This window comes from Syzygium oleosum, unplaced genomic scaffold (assembly GCF_021117445.2).
Source record: "Syzygium oleosum isolate NSW1041296 unplaced genomic scaffold, Sole_v2.1 Sole_v2.17, whole genome shotgun sequence".
NCBI lineage: Eukaryota > Viridiplantae > Streptophyta > Magnoliopsida > Myrtales > Myrtaceae > Syzygium > Syzygium oleosum.
Genome location: NW_026607501.1, coordinates 2056676 through 2076441, shown reverse-complemented (window position 1 = coordinate 2076441; position 19766 = coordinate 2056676). Strand labels below are relative to the sequence as shown.

Genomic DNA, 19766 nt, shown 5'->3' with positions numbered 1-19766 from the left:
CCGACGCCGGCGATGGTGGCCCTTGCCTAAGGCCGCCCTCGCCCTCGCAAGGGTGAGGATTGCCCTCGTTGGATCTAGCGAGGTCGCCCTCGCCCGCCTAACTCAGGCGAGGCAACCCTCTCCCGATGCCGGCGAGGGCGGCCCTTGCCTGAGGTCGCCCTTGCCAGCCCAGGCGAGGGCGAGGGTTGCCCTCACCCGATGCCGGCGACAGTGACGTCGCCCGATGTGGGCTGGGCGACCCTCGTCCGACGCTGGCAAGGGCAACCCTTGCCTGAGGTTGACAGAGGTCGCCAGCCATGCACAGTGACGGCTAGGGAGGGAAGAAGAAAAAAGAAAAGGAAAGTACAGTAAATAAAAAATAAAAAAAATGTATTCATAATTTTTTGACTAAAATACCCCTTCTCCGACGACGGAATAATCACCAGCCGGCCAAAGGTCCTTATTTGAGACAATTTGGCCACTTCATACCCTTATTTGAGACGATTTGTCCACTTCAGATCTTTATTTGAGATAATATCCACCCCATGCCCTTATTTGAGAAAATGAGAGCACTTCAAGCTCTTATTTGAAATTTTCCCGTATTAGCTATGGTGAGAGTGGAAAAAGCATAACCCAAAGAAAATTAACTGTTACTTATATGGAAAAAACAAAATGATGTGGAGGTCGATGTCATCAATTTGACCTATCTTATAAACCATCTCAGCAAAAAATCAATTGTCGTGACATATAAGTTTTATGGAGGCATGACATTGACAACAATTCAAATTTCTTAACAAAGTATGCAAAAACCTTTGGTAAGAAAGATGTTTCAAACAATTATGATGCCACACACAGTGTCAGAAGCTTGCACAGCACTAAAACGACAAAGGCATGGAGCCACAGTTCAAACAAATCCTTCACCGTCCAATTTCACGAGCGAAACTCCACTCTGATCTCCTCAGGAGCAATGTCGGGCGTGTCCTTCAGAGCCATCACGTCTCGATCGTCACCTTCCACTTTGTCGTCCATCAAGAACGCGACAACCGCACCTCCCACAAACCTCCTCTTGGTCATCTTCGAGCATGTCCATGTGGCCGTACTTCTCAGCTACAAAGTAACAAGCGGGTGGTCGGCATTCCGCGAAGAAGTCCGCGGGGTTCACGCCCCTCGGCGCGCGCGCCGGGAGGAGACGGTTCTTCTTGTGCTCGCCCAGGCCCGACCTGACGACCATCGTGGGCATGTCAAGGCCTAAGGAGCGAGGGGCGTAGGTGAGCACGGGAGGCAGGGTCTTCTTGCCCTTGTCCATGCCATCGACCGGGTCGATGCCGAGCAAAGGCCGTGAAGGGGAGGGTGAGACGGGTCGATGATTTGCCAAGGGCAAGTGCGAAGGTCACTTTGCCTCCCGCCACTGTGGCCAGCAAAGGCGAGCTTGGCGAGGTTCGAGCGGACCTTGGGTGGGAGGAACGTGCCGAGGCCTGGGGACAGCCACTCATCGGTGGTGTCTATTCCGGACAAGATGTGAAACTGTTGAAGATTAGAAACTTGTTTCACCCAGTGGAATACATCATATTAATTTGAAAGATTATACCTTTTTTCATATCTCTCTTGGTGAGAAGGTATATTATGTGTCAAATATTTCACGAGGCAGTGACACGTGATGTAACTAACCAATCAAAATTGAAATGCATAGACACACGACGACAAGTTTGATGGGATTAGAAACACGCGAACATCGATCAATGCATCACGTCATCACTGTAGTGTGATATATTTGTCACGTAAATTACTTTGTCCTATTCTAGGTTTGGTCATGTACATGTGGCAAATGAGTGCATCGTGTCGTCGTAAGTTATATAAGAATGTGGATCAAATTGATCCCCTAACTCATATTCACTCGTTTTCGTTAAATTCGAAAAATATAATTAATTCCTAACCCAACTCATACCTAATTGCACTCAATCCACTCATATGCACCATATCTTAAGGTGGTCACCGCAACCATTACTCCTCGTCTATCAGTTGATGCCGCCTCTATGCCTTCATTGCCGTCATTTGGGGGCCGTGAAAAATTTAGAAAACTTCAAAAAGGTAAATTTGGAAATTTTTGCAGATAAATAAATTAAATCTAAAAATCCACATTAGTATTTATCAAAAGAAAAACCTTAGAAAATTAAATAAGAGCCAGAAGTTTATCAAGAAAAATCAAGAAAGTCATAAAAAAAACACATGATAAATTCATGACAACCGCGGAATAGTGGTTGAGATCTGTGCTTGTCTTAGGTTCTCAAAGTATCGTATGCATCGCAGTCCTTTGGTTCGAAATTGTTCGGTGGACTTTTTGGACTTTTGTCGCATGTCGACGTCAAATTTTGAACACAACGACATAGGCGTCATCAATCATCATCATCATCATCATCATCATCTATCAAAGAGAGAAAAGAAATCAGTTTGGCCTGAGTAAGGGTGTGCAAAACGGACCGTCCAGACTGGGAATTGCTCGGATCGGACTGGACCGGCCAGTTTGGTCAGGTTTTCGAGAATGTCAGTCCGGTTTCCGGTTTTTAAAAGTGGAACCGGTGTCCGGGCGGTCCTGAACCGGATCGGACCAACTAACTATATATATATATTAATTTTTTTCAAAAAATTAGTAAAATATGAACTAAACCCTAAGTGAACTTCATCGACATAAATTTATTAATAAAAATTAGTAAAATGTGAACTAAACCCTAAGTGTTTGACCAAAAAAAAAGATTAAACCCTAAGTGGCCGGTTCCATTGGACCGGTCCGGTTCCCGATCGTAGGATCAATCGGTCTGATCCTCGGTCCCCAATTTTGGGAACTGATTTCGATTTCACCTTAGAATCGGATCGGACTGGAAACCGATTACCCCTAACCCTAAGTGCAGTAAGCAATGGAGGATGCCCAGGTAAAGAAAAGATTTGACAGGTGATGGATACTAACTGGTTGCCCTTTGGACAGGAGAGCGTCTTTAGAAAAATCTGGGAACCATTTGCTCCTCATTGCGCTTTTTCATGAATGTTAATCTTTGCTGTTCATCACTAGACCGAAGCTGGCTTTCTCTCCGTATATTATTATGTCTTACCGAATACAAGTCAATCTTGTTGACTTTGTTTTGGATACAATGCTCTATCTTTTCTTTCATTCGTGGTATGGTTTAGTCATGAATCTGGTCAGGGCGCTCTCCAGATTCACTCCCTTGTCCAACGTAGCAGCACCTGCTAATTATTTACCTACCACCATAAAGAATTGGACGATGTACACTTTACTTTTTTGATTAATATCACAAAAAACTTCAAATCGGTATACACGTAACAAATTTGCCTCAAATTAATTTTTTTACCACATAACTTTACCTTCCATTAGTTTCCATTAAATTTTACCGCCAAATTTCTGAGTTAAATGACACGTGATAGTTGACGAGTGTGCCAGTTTAGGGTTTTACCCCTTTATTTGTCACGGGTGTACCAATTTGTGATTTTTCATGGTATTAATCCAATATAACATGGGGTAAATTTGTCATAGGTGTACCAGATTGAGATTTTTCGTGGTCAAAAAATTAATTTTTGAATAAATTTATCACATGTGTACCAATTTGAAGTTTTCCGTTATATTAACCCTTACTTTTATTGTCTTACACGTATTTAAAGTACGAGGTAATTATTGGTTTACAGAAAGACATTGGCTAGAAAATTTGTAATACGATGACTTCTCAAAACTGTAGCCGCACTCGCCAAGAATACCATAATTTCTTTAACCGCACTCGTTATGATTGTAAACTTCCCCAAAGAAGAACGAAAAAAAATGAAGGATTCACGCCCATCGTGGCCAAAAAGCAAAATGCACATCGTCCCCTGTTCCTGAATCCTGTCCAAACCCCCGCCAACCTTCCATGGATGCGCAGAAGCAAGAGCAGAGGAGCTACTGGAGATGGAGCATGCAAGACTTCTTCCCCGAGGCATCCTTCGTCAGCTTCGCCTCCTACAGGACAGCCCTCTCCCAGACCTGCCCCCGCCTCAGGGACCGCCTCCTCGACCGGTCGACTCAGTCCAAGGAGCTGGTCGAGCTCAGGAAGCAGAGCGAGAACGACATGAAACGCTGCCTCAGCTGGTGGGACCTCGTCTGGCTCTGCTTCGGCTCCGTCGTCGGGTCGGGCATCTTCGTCATCACCGGCCAGGAGGCCCACGACCACGCCGGCCCCGCCATCGTGCTCTCCTACGCCGTCTCGGGCCTCTCTGCATTGCTCTCCGCCTTCTGCTACACGGAGTTCGCGGTCGAGATCCCCGTCGCAGGTGGGTCCTTCTCGTACTTGCTTGACTTGGATCAGTTCTGTGATTAGTGCAGGGGTCATAGTGCTTATTATAGCAATTGGGTTCTCTCGTGGGCATGTATCGAATTTAGTACCCGTTTTCCCTCATGGAGCGAGTGGGGTTTTCACGGCCGCGGCGATCGTGTACTGGTCTTACACGGGGTTTGACATGGTCGCGACCATGGCCGAAGAGACCAAGATGCCGTCCAGGGACATCCCAATCGGTTTGGCAGGTTCTATGGCTGTGATCACCGTGATTTACTGTTTGATGGCTCTGGCACTGACCATGATGCAGAAGTACACCGAAATTGACCGCGATGCGGCTTACTCTGTCGCTTTCTCGAGGATCGGCATGAAGTGGGCTAAGTACGTTATCAGCATCTGTGCCCTCAAGGGAATGACCACGAGTTTGCTGGTCGGGGCTCTTGGGCAAGCTCGGTATATGACTCAGATTGCCAGGGCTCATATGATCCCGCCTTGGTTCGCTCTTGTTCACCCGAAAACCAGCGCTCCTATTAATGCCACTCTATTGATCACCGTGCTTAGTGCTGTTGTGGCATTCTTCTCTAGCTTGGACGTCTTGTCTAGCGTGTTCTCCTTCAGTACGCTGTTAATTTTTATGCTCGTGGCTATTGCATTGCTGGTGAGACGGTATTATGTTAAGGGCGAGACTCCAAAGAGCGACCTTCGCAAGTTTTTGGTTTCTCTGTTTGTTATAGTCGCTTCTTGCGTCGGCGGGACGGCAGTTTGGCGCTCAAACACAGGAGGATGGATCGGTTACACAGTTGCTGATGTTTTTTGGTTCCTGGGCACTTTAGGAATGCAATTGCTGCCGCAGCGGCGTGCTCCACAGCTCTGGGGGATTCCCCTGGTTCCATATTTGCTGTCATTGTCAATTGGGATGAATATATTTTTGATTGGTTCACTGGGCTCCAAAGCATTCTGGAGGTTCTTGATATGCACTGCGGTGATGATACTCTACTATCTCTTGGTTGGGCTCCACGCAATTTATGACGTGGCTTACCATATAGCACAGCAATCAAAAGTCGAAGATGGAAAGGAGAATGTGGATCGTGGCATGTCGTAGGGGATGGTTTTGGTATAGCCTTCGATACTGGACAGTAGTATTCCCCTTCCACTTTCGAAATTGCTGTTGGGTTGGATACTTTTGCAGGATCTGCAGATCGGGACTTTGCTTGATATCAAATTCTCCATTCGATTAACGCACGTCATTTGAAAGAATTTTTTATCTTCAGCCACAGCACATCATCTTACTATGCTACTGCTGGGTATATGCATACTGAATGTAGAAATTATTGTTCATCATTCTGTGAAATCGATTGTATTTGCGTTTTCTTCTTTTGAACATTCTGTTATTTCAAGGATTATCCGGAAGAGGTCTGTCCATCACCATTGGTTACAGAATGCCATCATTAGCTAATGCCTCTTGTGGCTTCCGAGAACTCAGGTCAGCTGGGTGCTCACTGCTGAGGATTTTTTAGACAAAAGTTTACTCATTTTGATTGAATCTGCTGTTCTTTTTGGTTTCAGAAACTGGGGTTATACCATGAGAAATGCTGAAGACTGTTCTGAGGATTTTTGTTAAGCCATGTTAAATAGAGGAATGCTATTAAAATGACATACATGTCATTATGCCTTTCTTGGTCATTTATTTCTTTTGCCCAGGTAACATTTTGTTAGGTCCGGGTTCTAGTCTACACCTCTCTCGCCCGTACTGTTGAGCTGCACGTCCAATGGCATCAATTTACTGGGTATCTGAATGTGCTGATCGGCATGCTTCTATTTTCATGTTTGTCGGGATCATGAGGGAACCTAACATTATCCTTGTAGCATTACGACGAGTGCACTAATTTGCTGCAGTCTTGACATTGTTCTGAATCTGAATGACCGCATCACAAAAGGAACCGATGTTCGAAATGCCTTCATTTGGTTGGCATGGAAGCTGCTCTTCATTTTTAGTGTCATCTGCAAAGCAGAACGTGTTCATTTCAGATTTTCAGAAGAAATCATGATTTTTTCTAAGTATATTTCTTATGATAATGGTCTGCGACTGCTTAATACCGCAAAATCCTTATCTGCAATCACTGTTTCTTTGATATCCCATGAAGTTAACACAAGAAGTTACATATGGGCATGGGAGAGTCGGAACTCTTATCATATGAAAGCACTCATGCAGTGACAAGATCGAGTCTCACTATTCTTACTTTGTTAGATCTCTTTCTTGATAAGTGACGCATGAACAGAGTTAATTGAAGCTTCCTCTGGGCATTGACTTCTAGTTGTCGAGATTCACGAGTGAAGAAAAACTATCGATAAACCGGATCAAAGTATTAACAATATGGTTAAGCTTTTATCTCTTCACTGGACCAATAAAGTAGAGCAAGTAACGTTGCGACTCCCATGTGTGTGCGGGAATGCCTCAATCAGTCTCTGCACGGAATCTGAAAGAGAGAAGGGCGCTCCAGAAATTGCCTCCAGATTTGACCGGCATTCCTGGAGGTCCTCTGTGGGGTACTTGACCAGTTCATATTCAACATCCAACAGTAGTTGTAAGCACAAAACGTGCTTCAAGGAGTCCATTCTTATGGGGACAAAGGCCTTGAGCTAGTGCACAGATGGCCTCGGTTTTGGGGAAACTTCACCAATGCAAAACCATGAAAATTACATGTGTATACGCGATGTGTCCGCGTGATTGTGCACGCATTCCTCTGTACACTTGTTCAGATCAAGATAACATTCAGTTGAATTGCATAGAGATGTACTTCTCAGATTATACCGCCATGCAAGTGAGAGTTACCAGCACTTGCAGCATAACATGAACTAGGTGGCTGGCAGAATATGTTCACACCATCATTTGAGTTGTTTTGTACCAATACATTCATCCGGTTTATCGATAGTTTTTCTTCACTCGTGCTGGTAAGCGACACAAGCGATCACTTTTATGAATGTATTTTCCAAATCATTTATTTTCCATAAAACAAACGCACCTATTCGCCAACATTTTCCATGAAATCATCCATTTCCCATCCTTCATCGACCTCAACTACACAAATCGACATTACTTTCTTGCAAATTTCACATACAAACTTTGGGGTATAACAAAGTTTTCTCGAACCATATGATGCAAAATTTACAACTACACATCAGTAACAAAGCATAGATCTTCTCTCCTACTGCGAAAAAAGCCAAAACATACTCAGAAGCTTTCACAGCAGAAACTCAACTTTCTGAAGCTCCACAGGAGCGACCTCATGCCCATCCCTCAACCCCATCAAGCTCACGTCGTCGCCTTCCAAATAAGCCCTCAAGAACGCCACCACCACCCCTCCCACGAACCTCCTCATCGGCTCCCTGGCCCTCCCATTCTTGCACAGGCAGTGCGTGGCCTTCCCCCTCACCCCCGGCGTCTCGTCGTCGAGCATGTCCATGTGCCCATACTTCTCGGCGACGAAGTAGCAGGCGGGCGGCCGGCACTCCGCGAAGAAGTCCGCGTGGTTCACGCCCCTCGGCGCGCATGCCGGGAAGAGCGGGTTCTTTTTTATCTCGCCCAGGCCTGAACCGACGACCATCACGGGCATGTCGAGTACGAAGGAGCGAGGGACGTACGTGAGCATGGGAGGCGGGGTCTGCTTGCCCTTGTCCATGCCGTCGACCGGGTCGATGCCGAGCAGGGCCGAGAAGGGGAGGGCGAGCGGGGTTGGCGACTTGCCGAGGGCGAGACCGAAGGCGGCTTTGCCTCCCCGGCTGTGGCCGGCGACGGCGAGCTTGGCAAGGTTCAGGCGTACTTGAGGCGGGAGGAGGCCAGCGAGGCCTCGGTGCAGCCAGTTTGTGGTCGCTGCGGCGGAGTTGATCTCGTCGGTCGTGTCCGGCCCGGCCACGGTGTATAGCTGATGAAATAGCAAGGGAAAAGAAAATGAAGTTGATGCCTCTCTATGTTAAATATTAATTAATTTTGCCCAAATTTTTCTATTTCATTTTATGATTAGCCCTCTCTTCAAGGGGAAATTCTTGCCTAGACCCGAGTTTACGATCCCGGTACAATCACAAAAATTAAATTTTGTGAGACCTCTAAGCAAACATATATCGAAAAATTAAACGTTGGATCGGCAAAACTATTCCCATTTTGCCCTTCTCAAACATGTTTCAAGAGGTGCGACTTCAAAGAGAAAGTAGGGAGAGAGATCGAGCTTATTATCCATGCCCGTGTCTTCATAGAGCCTATTAATCAATGTAGATGAACGAGACGATTTTACACGTATCCACCAAATCAATCGAGTCAGCTCAATATTCGGATCCTCGTATGGAAAGCAAGTCTAATTGACCCGAGAATGAATTGACATTGTTCAAGTGTTTGAATCAAGTATTATTAACGAGAGTTAGAGTGAGAGCTTGCTTTATAAATTCCATCAAACAACAATAGATAAATCATAACGTATTTAAAATTTCGTACTAGACAGTACGATAAATTGCTTAACACGATAATCATATAACAAATATTGTTTTAATTTAGTTAATTAGCCATTGCCCCTGATGGTCCATTAGATTATATTCTCTTCCCAATGACATTTGACTGCATGCACATTGGAGACGTTTTGTGGTCCATGTGAACATTAGAGGAGAGCTCACACCCACGACAGGGACAAGAAGCAAACAGAGCCAATAGTACTAGAAACACTTGTACGCCCCTTCCATGATAAGATGCCCAACCAAATGCCAATAAAGAAAAAGAGAGAAGAAAACGATAGCAAGCAAGATAGTCAATAAAACCACAGTGAGAAAACGAAAGCTATTATTGTCCACCATCTTACTATTCTTCTCCACCAAGTTATCTTGGTCAGTAGGAAACAGCCCAGCTAGCTAAGTCTTTTTGAGACTTGTCTTGTTTGTTTCTTCGTTTTTGTATGGTCAAGTTTCGCCTACTTAAGTCGCGTGTCTCGATTCATATCGAACGGACAAGTGTTCGAACCGTTAAAAAAGCGCATAGATATTTATCCTGATGTTCATCTAATAGTTTAATATTGATGGACTGCTCAAGTGATAAGCGTGTTCGTCCTTCTCGTTCAAAGCCTAGATTCGGATCATCACAATTGCGCATTCTCTTCGGACTATCCCTAAGAGCACAAACATGTGTGTCTCCAGTGATAACTTGATATGTGTGGGATGCAGGGACAGACCACACCCGATGAGGGATATTGGGTGCTCAAAAAGCCCAAACACCCCGTTGATATAAAAAGAAAATTGTTTAAACTTTTAGATTAGTTGAAAGCAAAGTCACGAAAATTTTAAAGACAAAAACCTCGTAAAAAAAAGGGGCTCCTCCTCAGTCGGCATTGATTTTGGGTGCTTAGAACATGTTATTACACTTGGCAGAATCCATTTTCGCGCACATTTGTTACTGCTTTTTAATGGAGAGACTGCTAAAGAGTGTCATTGACAAGGTTAAAATTAAGACTAGACCCTTGAATGTAAATCCGATCATGTAAACATCTCATGTATTGAATCTCTCTATAAACGCATAAGCAAAACGATAGGAGCTCCGAAGTTCGTACATAAATAAAAAGAATGACTAGGAGATTTTTCGACAGCTCGACTCCATTCGTCCCCCAGAGACCCGTTTTCCCAAGTGCAAATTGCTATGGTTAAGATGATTAATCGAGCCAATTTATGAAATTCAATCGATCTCACCCCCCCGACTCAAGATGCAACAATAGTTTTTCCACCCTCTACTCCCTCGCCTGAAGCTCCGCGTCCGCCGCGGAAAAAGAAGAAGCAAATCATATACGGAAGACAGAGGGGAGGGGCCGACCTGAGGGGCGACGACGACGAACCCGTGGGACGAGACGTGCCGGATGAGCTGCGAGTAGAAGGAGTTGTAGAGGAGATAGCCGTGGAGGAACAGCAGCACCGGGAATTCCCCGGGGGCGTCCGCGGGGAACGCGATCAGGAGGGGCTTCGGAGGCGGGTCCGCGGGAGCAACGCACGACGGCGCAGACGCAGACGCCGAGGCCTCGACTCTCCGGAGCGCGGCCTTGTACTTGCCCATCTCGAACACATCGCTGGTGGTGGTCGGAAAGGAAGAGGAAGGCATGAGTTTCACTTGGGATGTTTTGTCTCTCCTCTTCTCTTCCCTTCCTATGTGCACGAGTTCTTACAGTGAGGGAGTGGATAAGTGTGTCCCTATGTGTTGCCTTTGCAGCCTCTCTCTCAGCTTGGTAAAAAGGGACGAATTTGAAGGAAGAGCGCTTGATTTTTACGGGTCAAATTCAATTTGGGTCTTGATCTTTCTTGCGCACTACGGGTGGGCTAGATTGGCCCGTGGGCTGTGTGCTAGGGTTCAGTACTGAGTTTTGGTTTGTACCCAAAAAAGAAGAAAAAAAACCATGAACACAATAATGAGATCGAGAAATTTGCATTCAAGAGTTAGGATTATTACTTTTTCTTTTCGTTTTAGGCTATATTTTATTTCTTTGTGTTTGAGTTCCCTTTACCTGATCAAATGCAAGAATTATAGCAAAAAGTTTAAATGAAGAAGAAAATTCTGGGCGGAATTTTTTTTTAATTGGGTCTTTATGAAGAAATACAAGAATCCATCGGAAGGAAGTGATTCGATGGGATGTTTGCAATTTACGGGGATTATTGTCCAAAAAGTCTTAAACCTATTGTACGGCGACCAATTCAATCCTAAATCTTTCGATAATGCCAATTAAGTCTTACACCTTTTGACGATTTGCCAATTTAGTCATAAACCTTTCAATTTGTCAATTTAGTTATAAACCTTTTAAAAATTTGCCAATTTAGTTCTAAGCCTATTATTTGGATGATTGGTCGAAAGGACTACATTGGCAAATTGTCAAAAAGTTTAGGAATAAATTGACAAATCATCAAAATGTTTAAGAGTAAATTGGCATAATTGAAATATTAAAAACTGAATTAGCAGCTATAAGATAGGTTTAGGAATTTTTGGACAATTTTTCCACAATTTACTTTAGTGTTTGGTGTGATTTTTATTTTGTACTTTTCCCTCTTTGATAGTGTTCGAAATGCGACTTTATATTTTTACGTAGAATATTAGTATTTTTTTAAACAAATAAAAATGAAATGAAGATATATTATATGTTTTCAATACTTTTACAAACTTCAAATAGTTTTTTCTCATTAAAATTTTGAAAAGAAAAAACAAATAAGTATTTTATTTACTAAGTTGAACCAAACGAGATGTTCTATTTACTGTTTTGGGCCTTTTGACGACTATCTACATTCTCAGATGTAAGGGTTGACCATGGGCCTCGAGGGCTGGTCCATGTAACAATTTTTAAGATAAAGTCAGAAAACCATGATGATTCAAATAAACTTTACGTTAGATCCTAAACTTCGGAATTTTATTTAATTAGCTTCCTTGAAACATGGACTCGATTCTAGTCTGTAACACAAGGGATTTTCTCTCATGTCGAAATCATATCTTAATTACGTTTAATTCCTAAATTTGAAGAAAATTAAATTTATCCCGCACTCGTGTGACCTATCAATCAGTCTACCTAAAACTCAAAGTTAGGAATGATTTTCAGCGAGCAGATAGAGATATTCGTGCGTTTGCACCAATTTCACGGATTGATATTGGTCACTATAGAGTGGAGGGATCGAACGCAATATGAGATTAACTATGAAATTAACTTTGAGGTTTCTTCTGTAGGATGTTCTAATTTGAAATTTGCCCAAAGCTTCAGGGCTTTAGAGCAATTCCAATTTCACCTTTGGTAATATTTCGAATATAGATAGTGCAATTATATCTTACTCAAACTCGAAAATGAGCAAGGATAATTCTAGAGCTTTTTTTGCTTTATTGACAGAGTATCCGAGGGGTTCAAAAACAACATCCCGTATTTTCGCGACTTTATTTACGGACGCTTGTGTTTTTGAAAATACAACTTTTCGACTTAGGATACAATTCAAAATTGAATAGACATGTCCTTATTAAAAAAAAAGCAAACAATCAATCCTCGAATCTCCCACAAATTCTAATCTCCTCCACTCGCCGTCCTGTGTCCACCACACTACTCGACCCCTCCGAGCACTGTCTCCACCGCCTCTGCCGCCCTCGGGCTCTGAAAACCTTAGATCGCGGCCGTCGCAAAGGCAATCTCAATTTGGTCACGAGTCGCCGCCGCCGACAACTTCAATTTGAGGTTCGTGACTTGCACGACCTATATATGAATCCCGCATTCCTCTTTGTCTTTTTTTAAGATTCCTTTTCCATGGCTCATCCCCATATGTTCAAACTCCGAGCTCCTTTCGTCCCCGGTCTTTCACCACTTCCTATCCTGATTCTTTCTCCTGGAAAAAAAGTGTGGAAAAGTGGCGGAGGTGATTGCAAAAAGGGAAGAAAAGGTCGGTGTAGAATTCAGGGCCACAAATAAAAATAAGGGGGCAAAATTAGGGGGGTGTGGGAAAGAAATCCAGAGGCCCCACCATTATCCTCCACACCCCCCTCAAAGTGAAAGGAAAAGTTGGAAGAATTGGCGCCCAATGATTACGAAAATAACCTCGTTGTATCCGGTCATTTACAGCTTTTTGTCCTCGTCAATATCATCCTAGATAAGGGCAAAAGTGTAATTTCGGTGCCAATATATTCTTTCCTCCCAGTTTCTTTTTTTTCTTCCCAAACAAATCAATTGGTAATTCTTCCCCTTTTTCTTTCCTCTCCATTTCTGTCTCTTCCAAGCAAACTCCAAGGGAAATCAATTCCTACCATCAATTCTTTGCTCGCCTCACATTTTTCCGCTTGGGTTTTTCTCATCCTCTCACTTGCATCATCCAAACAAAATCCTTAAGAAGTAAGTACTATGTAAGAATTTTTATCATATCCATTATTTATAAAAAAAAATTTGTTGTTAAATGATAATCCGATCGCATGCACGCGTAAAATCTAATCATTCTACGCTTACATAGATAGATACTGATTGCACCTATCGCCAAAAGCTACTTGTGGAAATAGATCGTTTCCAATCATTGCAGATAGATTAAAAGACCACTAACTAGGTGATTCGTCCGTGGTCCAAGACTAGTTTGCAAGCTACGATTCCTACTCTATTATCGATCTCAGGAAACCTTGGTTAGTCTGCGAAAGGACGGACCCAGACGTCGGTTCATCGCCGGTCTTGGGCTTTTCTCACTTGCAATTGGCAGGCCTATAGTGACGGGCTCTTCTAGTTGGTAATTGGTGTTTTGTTGGTACCTTAAACCGAACATTCTAGCAATAAACGAGATAGGTCCCAACCCCCTCTAAAACTCTTTTTTGTAATAGAAAAGAATACATTAAAAGACCTCAAACTTTCATTGTACCTATTCTACTGAGACCCTATTTGGTTGCAATATGCATTGGATCAACTAAACTCAGCTTTGCTCCGTCACATAAGCGGAAAGCTAAACACATCCCTGATATGGCAAATAGGGAAAGATTAAGGAAAGATTCGGTATTGTCGTTTCCCATGTAAACAAACGCAGAAAATATAGATTTTAGGGAAGACTAGCGTGATCCATTTGACAGAATCCAAGTGCCAAAACAAGACAAAAGAAACACTAACACAACGTCAAACATTCCCTGGATGTTCTTTAGCTAAAACCTAGACGTCCAAAGTCTAAGCTAAGCGTACTTTATGCATTCAAAAACATGTGGTCACCACCAAGAACAATTAACAATTAGCAGACTGCATCGTGCATGACAGATGAACACAATGCCCAAAACCTCAAACGAGTGCGCTCCAATCAAACGAAAGGTGTCTCTATCTCAGCCCACCAGAGTCCACAATCACATGAATCGAAAACAAAAAGAGCCCTCAAAGAATCAAAAGCCAAATCTCTCTCCACTATGTTATTCCTTACTTAAATGAGACTCTTCCTTCACTTTTTTGACTGCCCTAGTCCAAGACTCCCCTTTTTTTTCTTTCCCTTACGGCGAAAGAACAAGGACATACGAATCACATGGTCTCTCTTTGCTTTCGCAGACCACATGTCTCACTGCTTTACTTTTCCAGTTTCAGATTAGGATAGAAAAATTAAAAGAGAAGACAGAATTGTGGACTTGGACTCAATCTCTGTCCAGATCACAAACAAACAAAAACCAAATCTCATTGCATCATCATCATCCCCAATTTATATGCTTTCTTCTGGATAAAGCATTTGACATTCATGAAAGAGCCACACATTCAATCAAGCAATCTTCTAGAATAGAATATATGATATGATGGAGGAAAACCCAGAAAAAAATTTAGGAATTTAGGGAGACCCAGATGGAATTTTGCCATTAATTCCTCCTTTTTACAATAGAAGAACCAGAAAAAGACCCCAACCCAAATCTAAGAAGGCTCTTACATATTCCCCTTCCGGGGACAAAAAACCTTACAGATTATAAAGATTATAGTTTAATTCAAAAGGGTGGTCACGTAGTTAAATCCCCCAATCACACGAGCTTCAAATTCTATGTCTATTGCTTCGATCGGCAGCAATGGAGAGGAGCCTGGCGACGCCCTGAGTCCAGTTATCGTAGTCTCTCTGGCTCGAGCACTCAAACTCTACGACACCCCTCATCACAGTCTTCAGCGCAAAGTATCTCCGGTTCTCGCCGCCCTCGAGCAAGTGACGGCCTGCCCAGGCCGGCACGTCTTTAATCACTTCCAAAACCACATCTGCAGGAACAATTTCGAACGGGTTCAGGAAAAAGATAAAGCAAAAGATGAATCCTTTTGATCTTCTTCTCTCCACTTTAGTGACGAGTTGGATTGAGCTTTCACAAATCCCCAAATGGAAGACCCACATCCACTTTCAGTGTTCACATTATCATTAGAGAGAGACAAAAGCAATCAAGACTCACTCTTTTTCTTTTTTGTGATGGTCCCAGCAACATGCCTGCTCTTCATCTTCAACATCACCTGCGCAAAAGAGAAGCATTTTATAGAGACCAAAGGTAAAAGTAGTGAAAGTAGATCCATTTATTCCATCATCATCTTCAGATATTTTCACTTTTGGTCTTGTCTCGCATCTTTTAGACCATCTCTTCACTTTCAAAGCTACAAAAGTCTAATCTATGCCCAATTATTGAGTCATCTCATTGAAAACAAAACCATAAAGTACAAGCTTCCACATATGCCAATTACCTGATTGAATCGGTTTATGTAAACAGAGACTATCTTCCAGTGCAGATCACCTGCGATCAACAGGGAAAATCACATCAGCAAAGAGTCTGCGAACGTGTGTGTGATCAATCATCAATCCAATGCAGCTACTAACAAACGAAGAAAAACAGGTTTAATTGTAAATACTTCACCCTCTAACACAGCGCGTAATGACCCGTTGATTAAACTCGAACAACTTAACGACAATTCATTCGATTGTAATGGCCTAAATGACTTAGGTATCCACCACAATTCACATGAACCTTTTGCCCTGAGATTCCTTGTGACTAGAAACTACCAATTTCAGTGATTAATAGAGGACCCAACAAATCTACAGAGCTAATTTTATCGAGCAGATGCTACCAAAAAATTATGCTTGTATTGGACACAAGAAGTTTGAGACCGCTCTTCATTACCCTTGCGAGTGCGCTTGAGAAGCTCGCATCCTCTGGCCAGCCACTCCCTGCTGCAGATTCCTAGGAAATTCTCTTCCGGGACGAGTTCGTCGCTGTTACTGCTGTTCGAACTACAATTGGTGAGGCTAGCGCCGCCACCGCCGGCGCCTCCGATCCCCTTCTCCACCGGAATAACCGCTGCTATGTTCCACACCTCCTTCAGTGTCCTTGCCTTCAATGTCGCCGCCCCACGTAGAGCTGGGGAACCAGGGCCAGATTCACCCAGATCAATTCGATTCCATCATTTCGAAATCACAATCCAACAGAAATTCATAACTCGATTCTTGACTCAAAAGATTGAATCCCGAATGCATTTATACCTGTAGCTGCGCCTGCGGTTAAGGTCATGATATCGCCAGCCGACCGGACATTGACAGCAGAGCTGACGATTGCAGCAAGGTGCTCCCTCTCGGCCCCCATCGCCTCGGCAGCCTCGACGCACTGCGCGGCCACCAGGGTCGCAGCCGAGGCAACCGCCACGTTGGTCTTCGCCATCTGCTCATCCTTGCCCGACCCCGACGAGGCAGCGGTGGCAGCCGCCATGGCGGCGACCGCCGCGGCGACCCCTGCAACAGAGATGGCCGCATGGAGCTGGGCGTTCTGGGCCCGGGCCTCCTCCTTCTTCTTCTCCCTACGGTCCTTCAACCACCGCCCCACCGTCTTGCCCCCGCCGCCACCGACCACAACGGCTCCTCCGCCGCCGCCGCCGCCTCCTCCTCCACCCCCTGGCGTGGAGGAGGCCCTCAACTGGTGGACATTGAGGGAGTTGTTCGGCCGGCAAAACTGCATGGAAAGATGATTGTGGGTCACCCATTCCATGGAAATATCACATTCAAGCCTTCAAATTTAAGCAACCCCCTTTCTTAAAATGGTTATTGCTAGTGCACGTGGACATTGCCATCATGGACATTGGCCATGGGACGATCAGTTTTTGGCTATAATTAGCGACGGGCCAGCGAAGAAAATCGTTTAGTGGTACGCGGGGCTGAGAACGCACCGCCAAACCGCGCCCCCCCCAACCCTTTTTCCATTTCAACATTCATGTTTTCATTGGGGGGAATGGTGGGTCCATAAATAAATCCATTAATGCGACCAAAGTTTGAGAGACGACCATAATTGAGTAAAGAGTCCTGATGAGTGGCTCTATGCACCGTACATTAATGTTCCACCAAACGCTTGCTACAAACACCAAACAAATACTCCGTACTTTTACAGAGAATGAAAATTTCAGATCTTGTCTTTGCCTTCCCAAACAGTTCAGCATATACCAGAGGGAGGGAGAGAGACAGCGAGAGAGAGATTAAACTAATGATCCGAGTAAACACACTCATTGTTCTGTGGTAAACCCGAGAGAAGTTTTGAGACTTTTTGTTCTCTAGAAAAAGGGTGAGAACCCGAAGAAGAAAGAGAAAATGTAAAGAGGAGCGAGAATTATTGCATTGAGAAAAGGGAAGCGTCGCAGTTCCAGGTCTACTCTATCCGAGTGCAATTAAGTGGAGGGTGGCTTCGATTAAAGCAAAAGCTGATTACTTGTTTCGCGCAGTGTTTCTTTCCTCTCCCAGTACAACCACAGTCTTCGTGCTTCCCATCCCCAAGCTCACAGAACAAAGAAAAAGGAAAAATGAAAACTAGGGTCGTGTCGAATTTCGATTCATGCTCTGTTCTCTTTAACCATGCTGAAAAAATTATTTGTTTTTTCTAGTTTGTGTTCAAGTTTTGTCCATATCTGTTAACGTGAGTAGGGTTTAGATCGTGTCGGTTCGCGTCTAAAAGAAAAACCTCAAAAGCGAAGCGAAGAACAGAGCCATGACAGTTGAAGGAGGATCAAGAAGAGAGCGGAGAACGGGAAAAGGGGAGCGAAAAAAACTGACCTTGGCGTCGTCGATTTCGGAGGGAGAGACAGGAGGGCTGTCGGTCAGGGAGCCGCAGCTCTGAGTCCCGTTGAGCGGTCCGCTGCTGTGAGAGAGCCTCCCTGAAGTTCTTGGCGACACCTCTTGCTGCAAGAATCGCCGAGGCCAACAAAGAAAAGTATGTTACCACCGAGGAATCTTCCTTTTGGGTTTGCAGAGACGATCGAAACGATGAAGGAAACGAAGTGGGGAAAAAAGGTTCGCGTGCGCTCGATGATAAAGTCCCCGGAAATTTGAGCTTACGTGAAGTTTGAGGGAATTACCAAAAATAGCATGAGTTTCAGAAGATGGGTGTTTCAGAGGAACGCAGCAAACGTGTGTGCGTAGTGTGTGTGTGTGTGTGTGTGATGATCTTGAGGAAACAGCCAAAGAAGATGGAGATTGGTTCGTGATTTCACAGAGAGAATGGAGCAATTTTTCTGCTGCCGAAAGAAAAACAGAGCACTTTTTTGGGCTAAATGAGACAAGCACGAATACGTTAAATTACAAGAAATGTTGCAATGCGAGCGACACCACTTCACAAAGAAACCAAAGAAAGAAAGCCAAAGAAAAAAAAACGCAAGAACTCTCAAACCATGCTGAGTTTTTCTTTTGCCGAGCACTCACCGACTGAGACATGATGCGCTCCATGACCATCTGGGACGTCTCGGAGGACGCGAAGGAGAAGGGGTTCCCGGAGCAGGTGGCGCCCTCCTCGAGCTCGCCGGCCAGATCCTCCAGGATCACCCCGCCGCAGCCGCCGCCGTCGCCGCCGACGCCGCCAACGGGGTAGGCCTTGGGGAGCGCCGGCGGCGGCGGGGCGAGGGCCTTGGAGACCTCGAGGGCGGACACGCTCCAGGAGCGGGAGAGGAACTCCATGGGCTCGAGCGGCGTCTCCGGCGGCCGGAAGAAGATGGGGTCGAACCGCCACTGCTCCGCCACCGCCTTCTCCATGGGGGGATGGAAGCTCGAGGTCGAGCTGCGATGGCGACTCTGCGTGTGGTTTTGCGTGTACTTAGCGATCAGGGAGAGAGTTCGTGCTTTTGAGGAAGAGAGGGAGAGAGGCAGGGGAGTCGGTGTGTCAGCTTGCGTTTATATAGCCTTTTTCAGCATACGAAATGAAGGCATCTTTTCTTCGGCGTTTTTTTTCCTTCTTTTTTTCTGGTAATTTTTTTGCTGCTTCTTGTCTTGCTTTTTCTTTTTGTGTTTCTCTTTCTTTTTATTTGATATAACGACACAAATAATCCCTAAACTTTAACTCGATATATAATTTGATCCCTAAATTTTTAATTTATTCAATATAATCCCTGAATTTTAACCCAATACGCAATGTGATCGCTAAACTTTTAATTTATTTAATGTCATCCCTAAACTTTTAGTGCATATTCAATTTAGTCCCTGAACTTAGGAGTGAGCGGATCCCGGTTCGGTCCGATCCAAACCAAGAACTGGGAATCGGACCGGGAGGACCGGTTCCCAGTTTCTAGGATCAAGGACCTAACCGGATAGTCTTGGGACCGCAGATCGGACCGATGGTCCGGTCCGGTCCGATCCGGTTCCAATTGGACCAATATTAAATATTATTTGTGAATCGGGAACCGATTGTTCCGTTCTTTCTTTTGTAATTCTGATTTGATCCCATAAGGCCATGGAAAAAATTGAAAAAATATATAATATATGAAAAATTGAACAATCTGTTCTAATGAAACCAATATTAAATATTTTTCATATATATATTATATAATATATGAAAAATTAGAAAAATATATATTTATCGGTCCAGTCCGATTGGTCCGGTTCCCACCCTAGAACCGGAAATCGAATCGCCTGGAAACCGGTTCCACTTTTAGGAATCGGGAACCAGATCGATATTTCCAAGAACCGGATCAAACCGGTCAGTTCGGTCTCGGTTTGGGCGGTCCATCT

General features: G+C 44.3%; 3 protein-coding genes and 1 pseudogene across 4 annotated transcripts; 1 reads left to right on the top strand and 3 right to left on the bottom strand.

Moving 5' to 3' along the window:
- Positions 1 to 909: 909 nt before the first annotated feature.
- LOC130140280 (chlorophyllase-2-like) lies at positions 910 to 3001 on the bottom strand (annotated as a pseudogene).
- Positions 3002 to 3836: 835 nt separating this feature from the next.
- On the top strand, positions 3837 to 6110 carry LOC115693237 (cationic amino acid transporter 8, vacuolar-like). 2 transcript variants are annotated; one of them, XR_008818212.1, is made up of 3 exons: positions 3837 to 4290; positions 4343 to 5775; positions 5859 to 6110. XR_008818212.1 is itself a non-coding variant. In XM_056318959.1 (2 exons), exons 1-2 carry the CDS (start codon positions 3891 to 3893, stop codon positions 5392 to 5394), a joined length of 1452 nt encoding a protein of 483 aa, XP_056174934.1. In that variant the 5' UTR covers positions 3837 to 3890; the 3' UTR covers positions 5395 to 6110. The 2 variants fall into 2 exon arrangements, 1 of the variants encoding a protein (XP_056174934.1); XM_056318959.1 differs by having other exon boundaries at positions 4343 to 6110.
- A 1262-nt stretch (positions 6111 to 7372) lies between these two features.
- On the bottom strand, positions 7373 to 10538 carry LOC115693236 (chlorophyllase-2). Its single transcript, XM_030620216.2, has 2 exons — positions 10135 to 10538; positions 7373 to 8215 (listed from the first exon to the last, which is right to left on the bottom strand). The coding sequence occupies exons 1-2, from the start codon at positions 10414 to 10416 to the stop codon at positions 7535 to 7537; spliced, it is 963 nt and encodes a 320-aa protein (XP_030476076.1). The 5' UTR covers positions 10417 to 10538; the 3' UTR covers positions 7373 to 7534.
- A 4052-nt stretch (positions 10539 to 14590) lies between these two features.
- Positions 14591 to 18910, bottom strand: LOC115693232 (VAN3-binding protein-like). Its single transcript, XM_030620213.2, has 7 exons — positions 18468 to 18910; positions 17823 to 17948; positions 16272 to 16734; positions 15913 to 16149; positions 15479 to 15528; positions 15196 to 15253; positions 14591 to 15010 (listed from the first exon to the last, which is right to left on the bottom strand). Exons 1-7 carry the CDS (start codon positions 18792 to 18794, stop codon positions 14796 to 14798), a joined length of 1476 nt encoding a protein of 491 aa, XP_030476073.1. The 5' UTR covers positions 18795 to 18910; the 3' UTR covers positions 14591 to 14795.
- Positions 18911 to 19766: the final 856 nt, after the last annotated feature.

Bases quoted from the DNA above. Each gene is read 5' to 3' on its own strand.
- LOC115693237 (XM_056318959.1), top strand. From the start codon at position 3,891: ATGGATGCGCAGAAGCAAGAGCAGAGGAGCTACTGGAGATGGAGCATG. The intron at 4,291-4,342 runs GTGGGTCCTTCT...TGATTAGTGCAG, and splicing joins GGTCGAGATCCCCGTCGCAG to GGGTCATAGTGCTTATTATA.
- LOC115693236 (XM_030620216.2), bottom strand. From the start codon at position 10,416: ATGCCTTCCTCTTCCTTTCCGACCACCACCAGCGATGTGTTCGAGATG. The intron at 8,216-10,134 runs GTCGGCCCCTCC...CTATTTCATCAG, and splicing joins TCGTCGTCGTCGCCCCTCAG to CTATACACCGTGGCCGGGCC.
- LOC115693232 (XM_030620213.2), bottom strand. From the start codon at position 18,794: ATGGAGAAGGCGGTGGCGGAGCAGTGGCGGTTCGACCCCATCTTCTTC. The intron at 16,735-17,822 runs GTCAGTTTTTTT...CTTTCCATGCAG, and splicing joins CCGAAATCGACGACGCCAAG to TTTTGCCGGCCGAACAACTC. The intron at 15,529-15,912 runs GTAATGAAGAGC...TGTTGATCGCAG, and splicing joins TCTCAAGCGCACTCGCAAGG to GTGATCTGCACTGGAAGATA.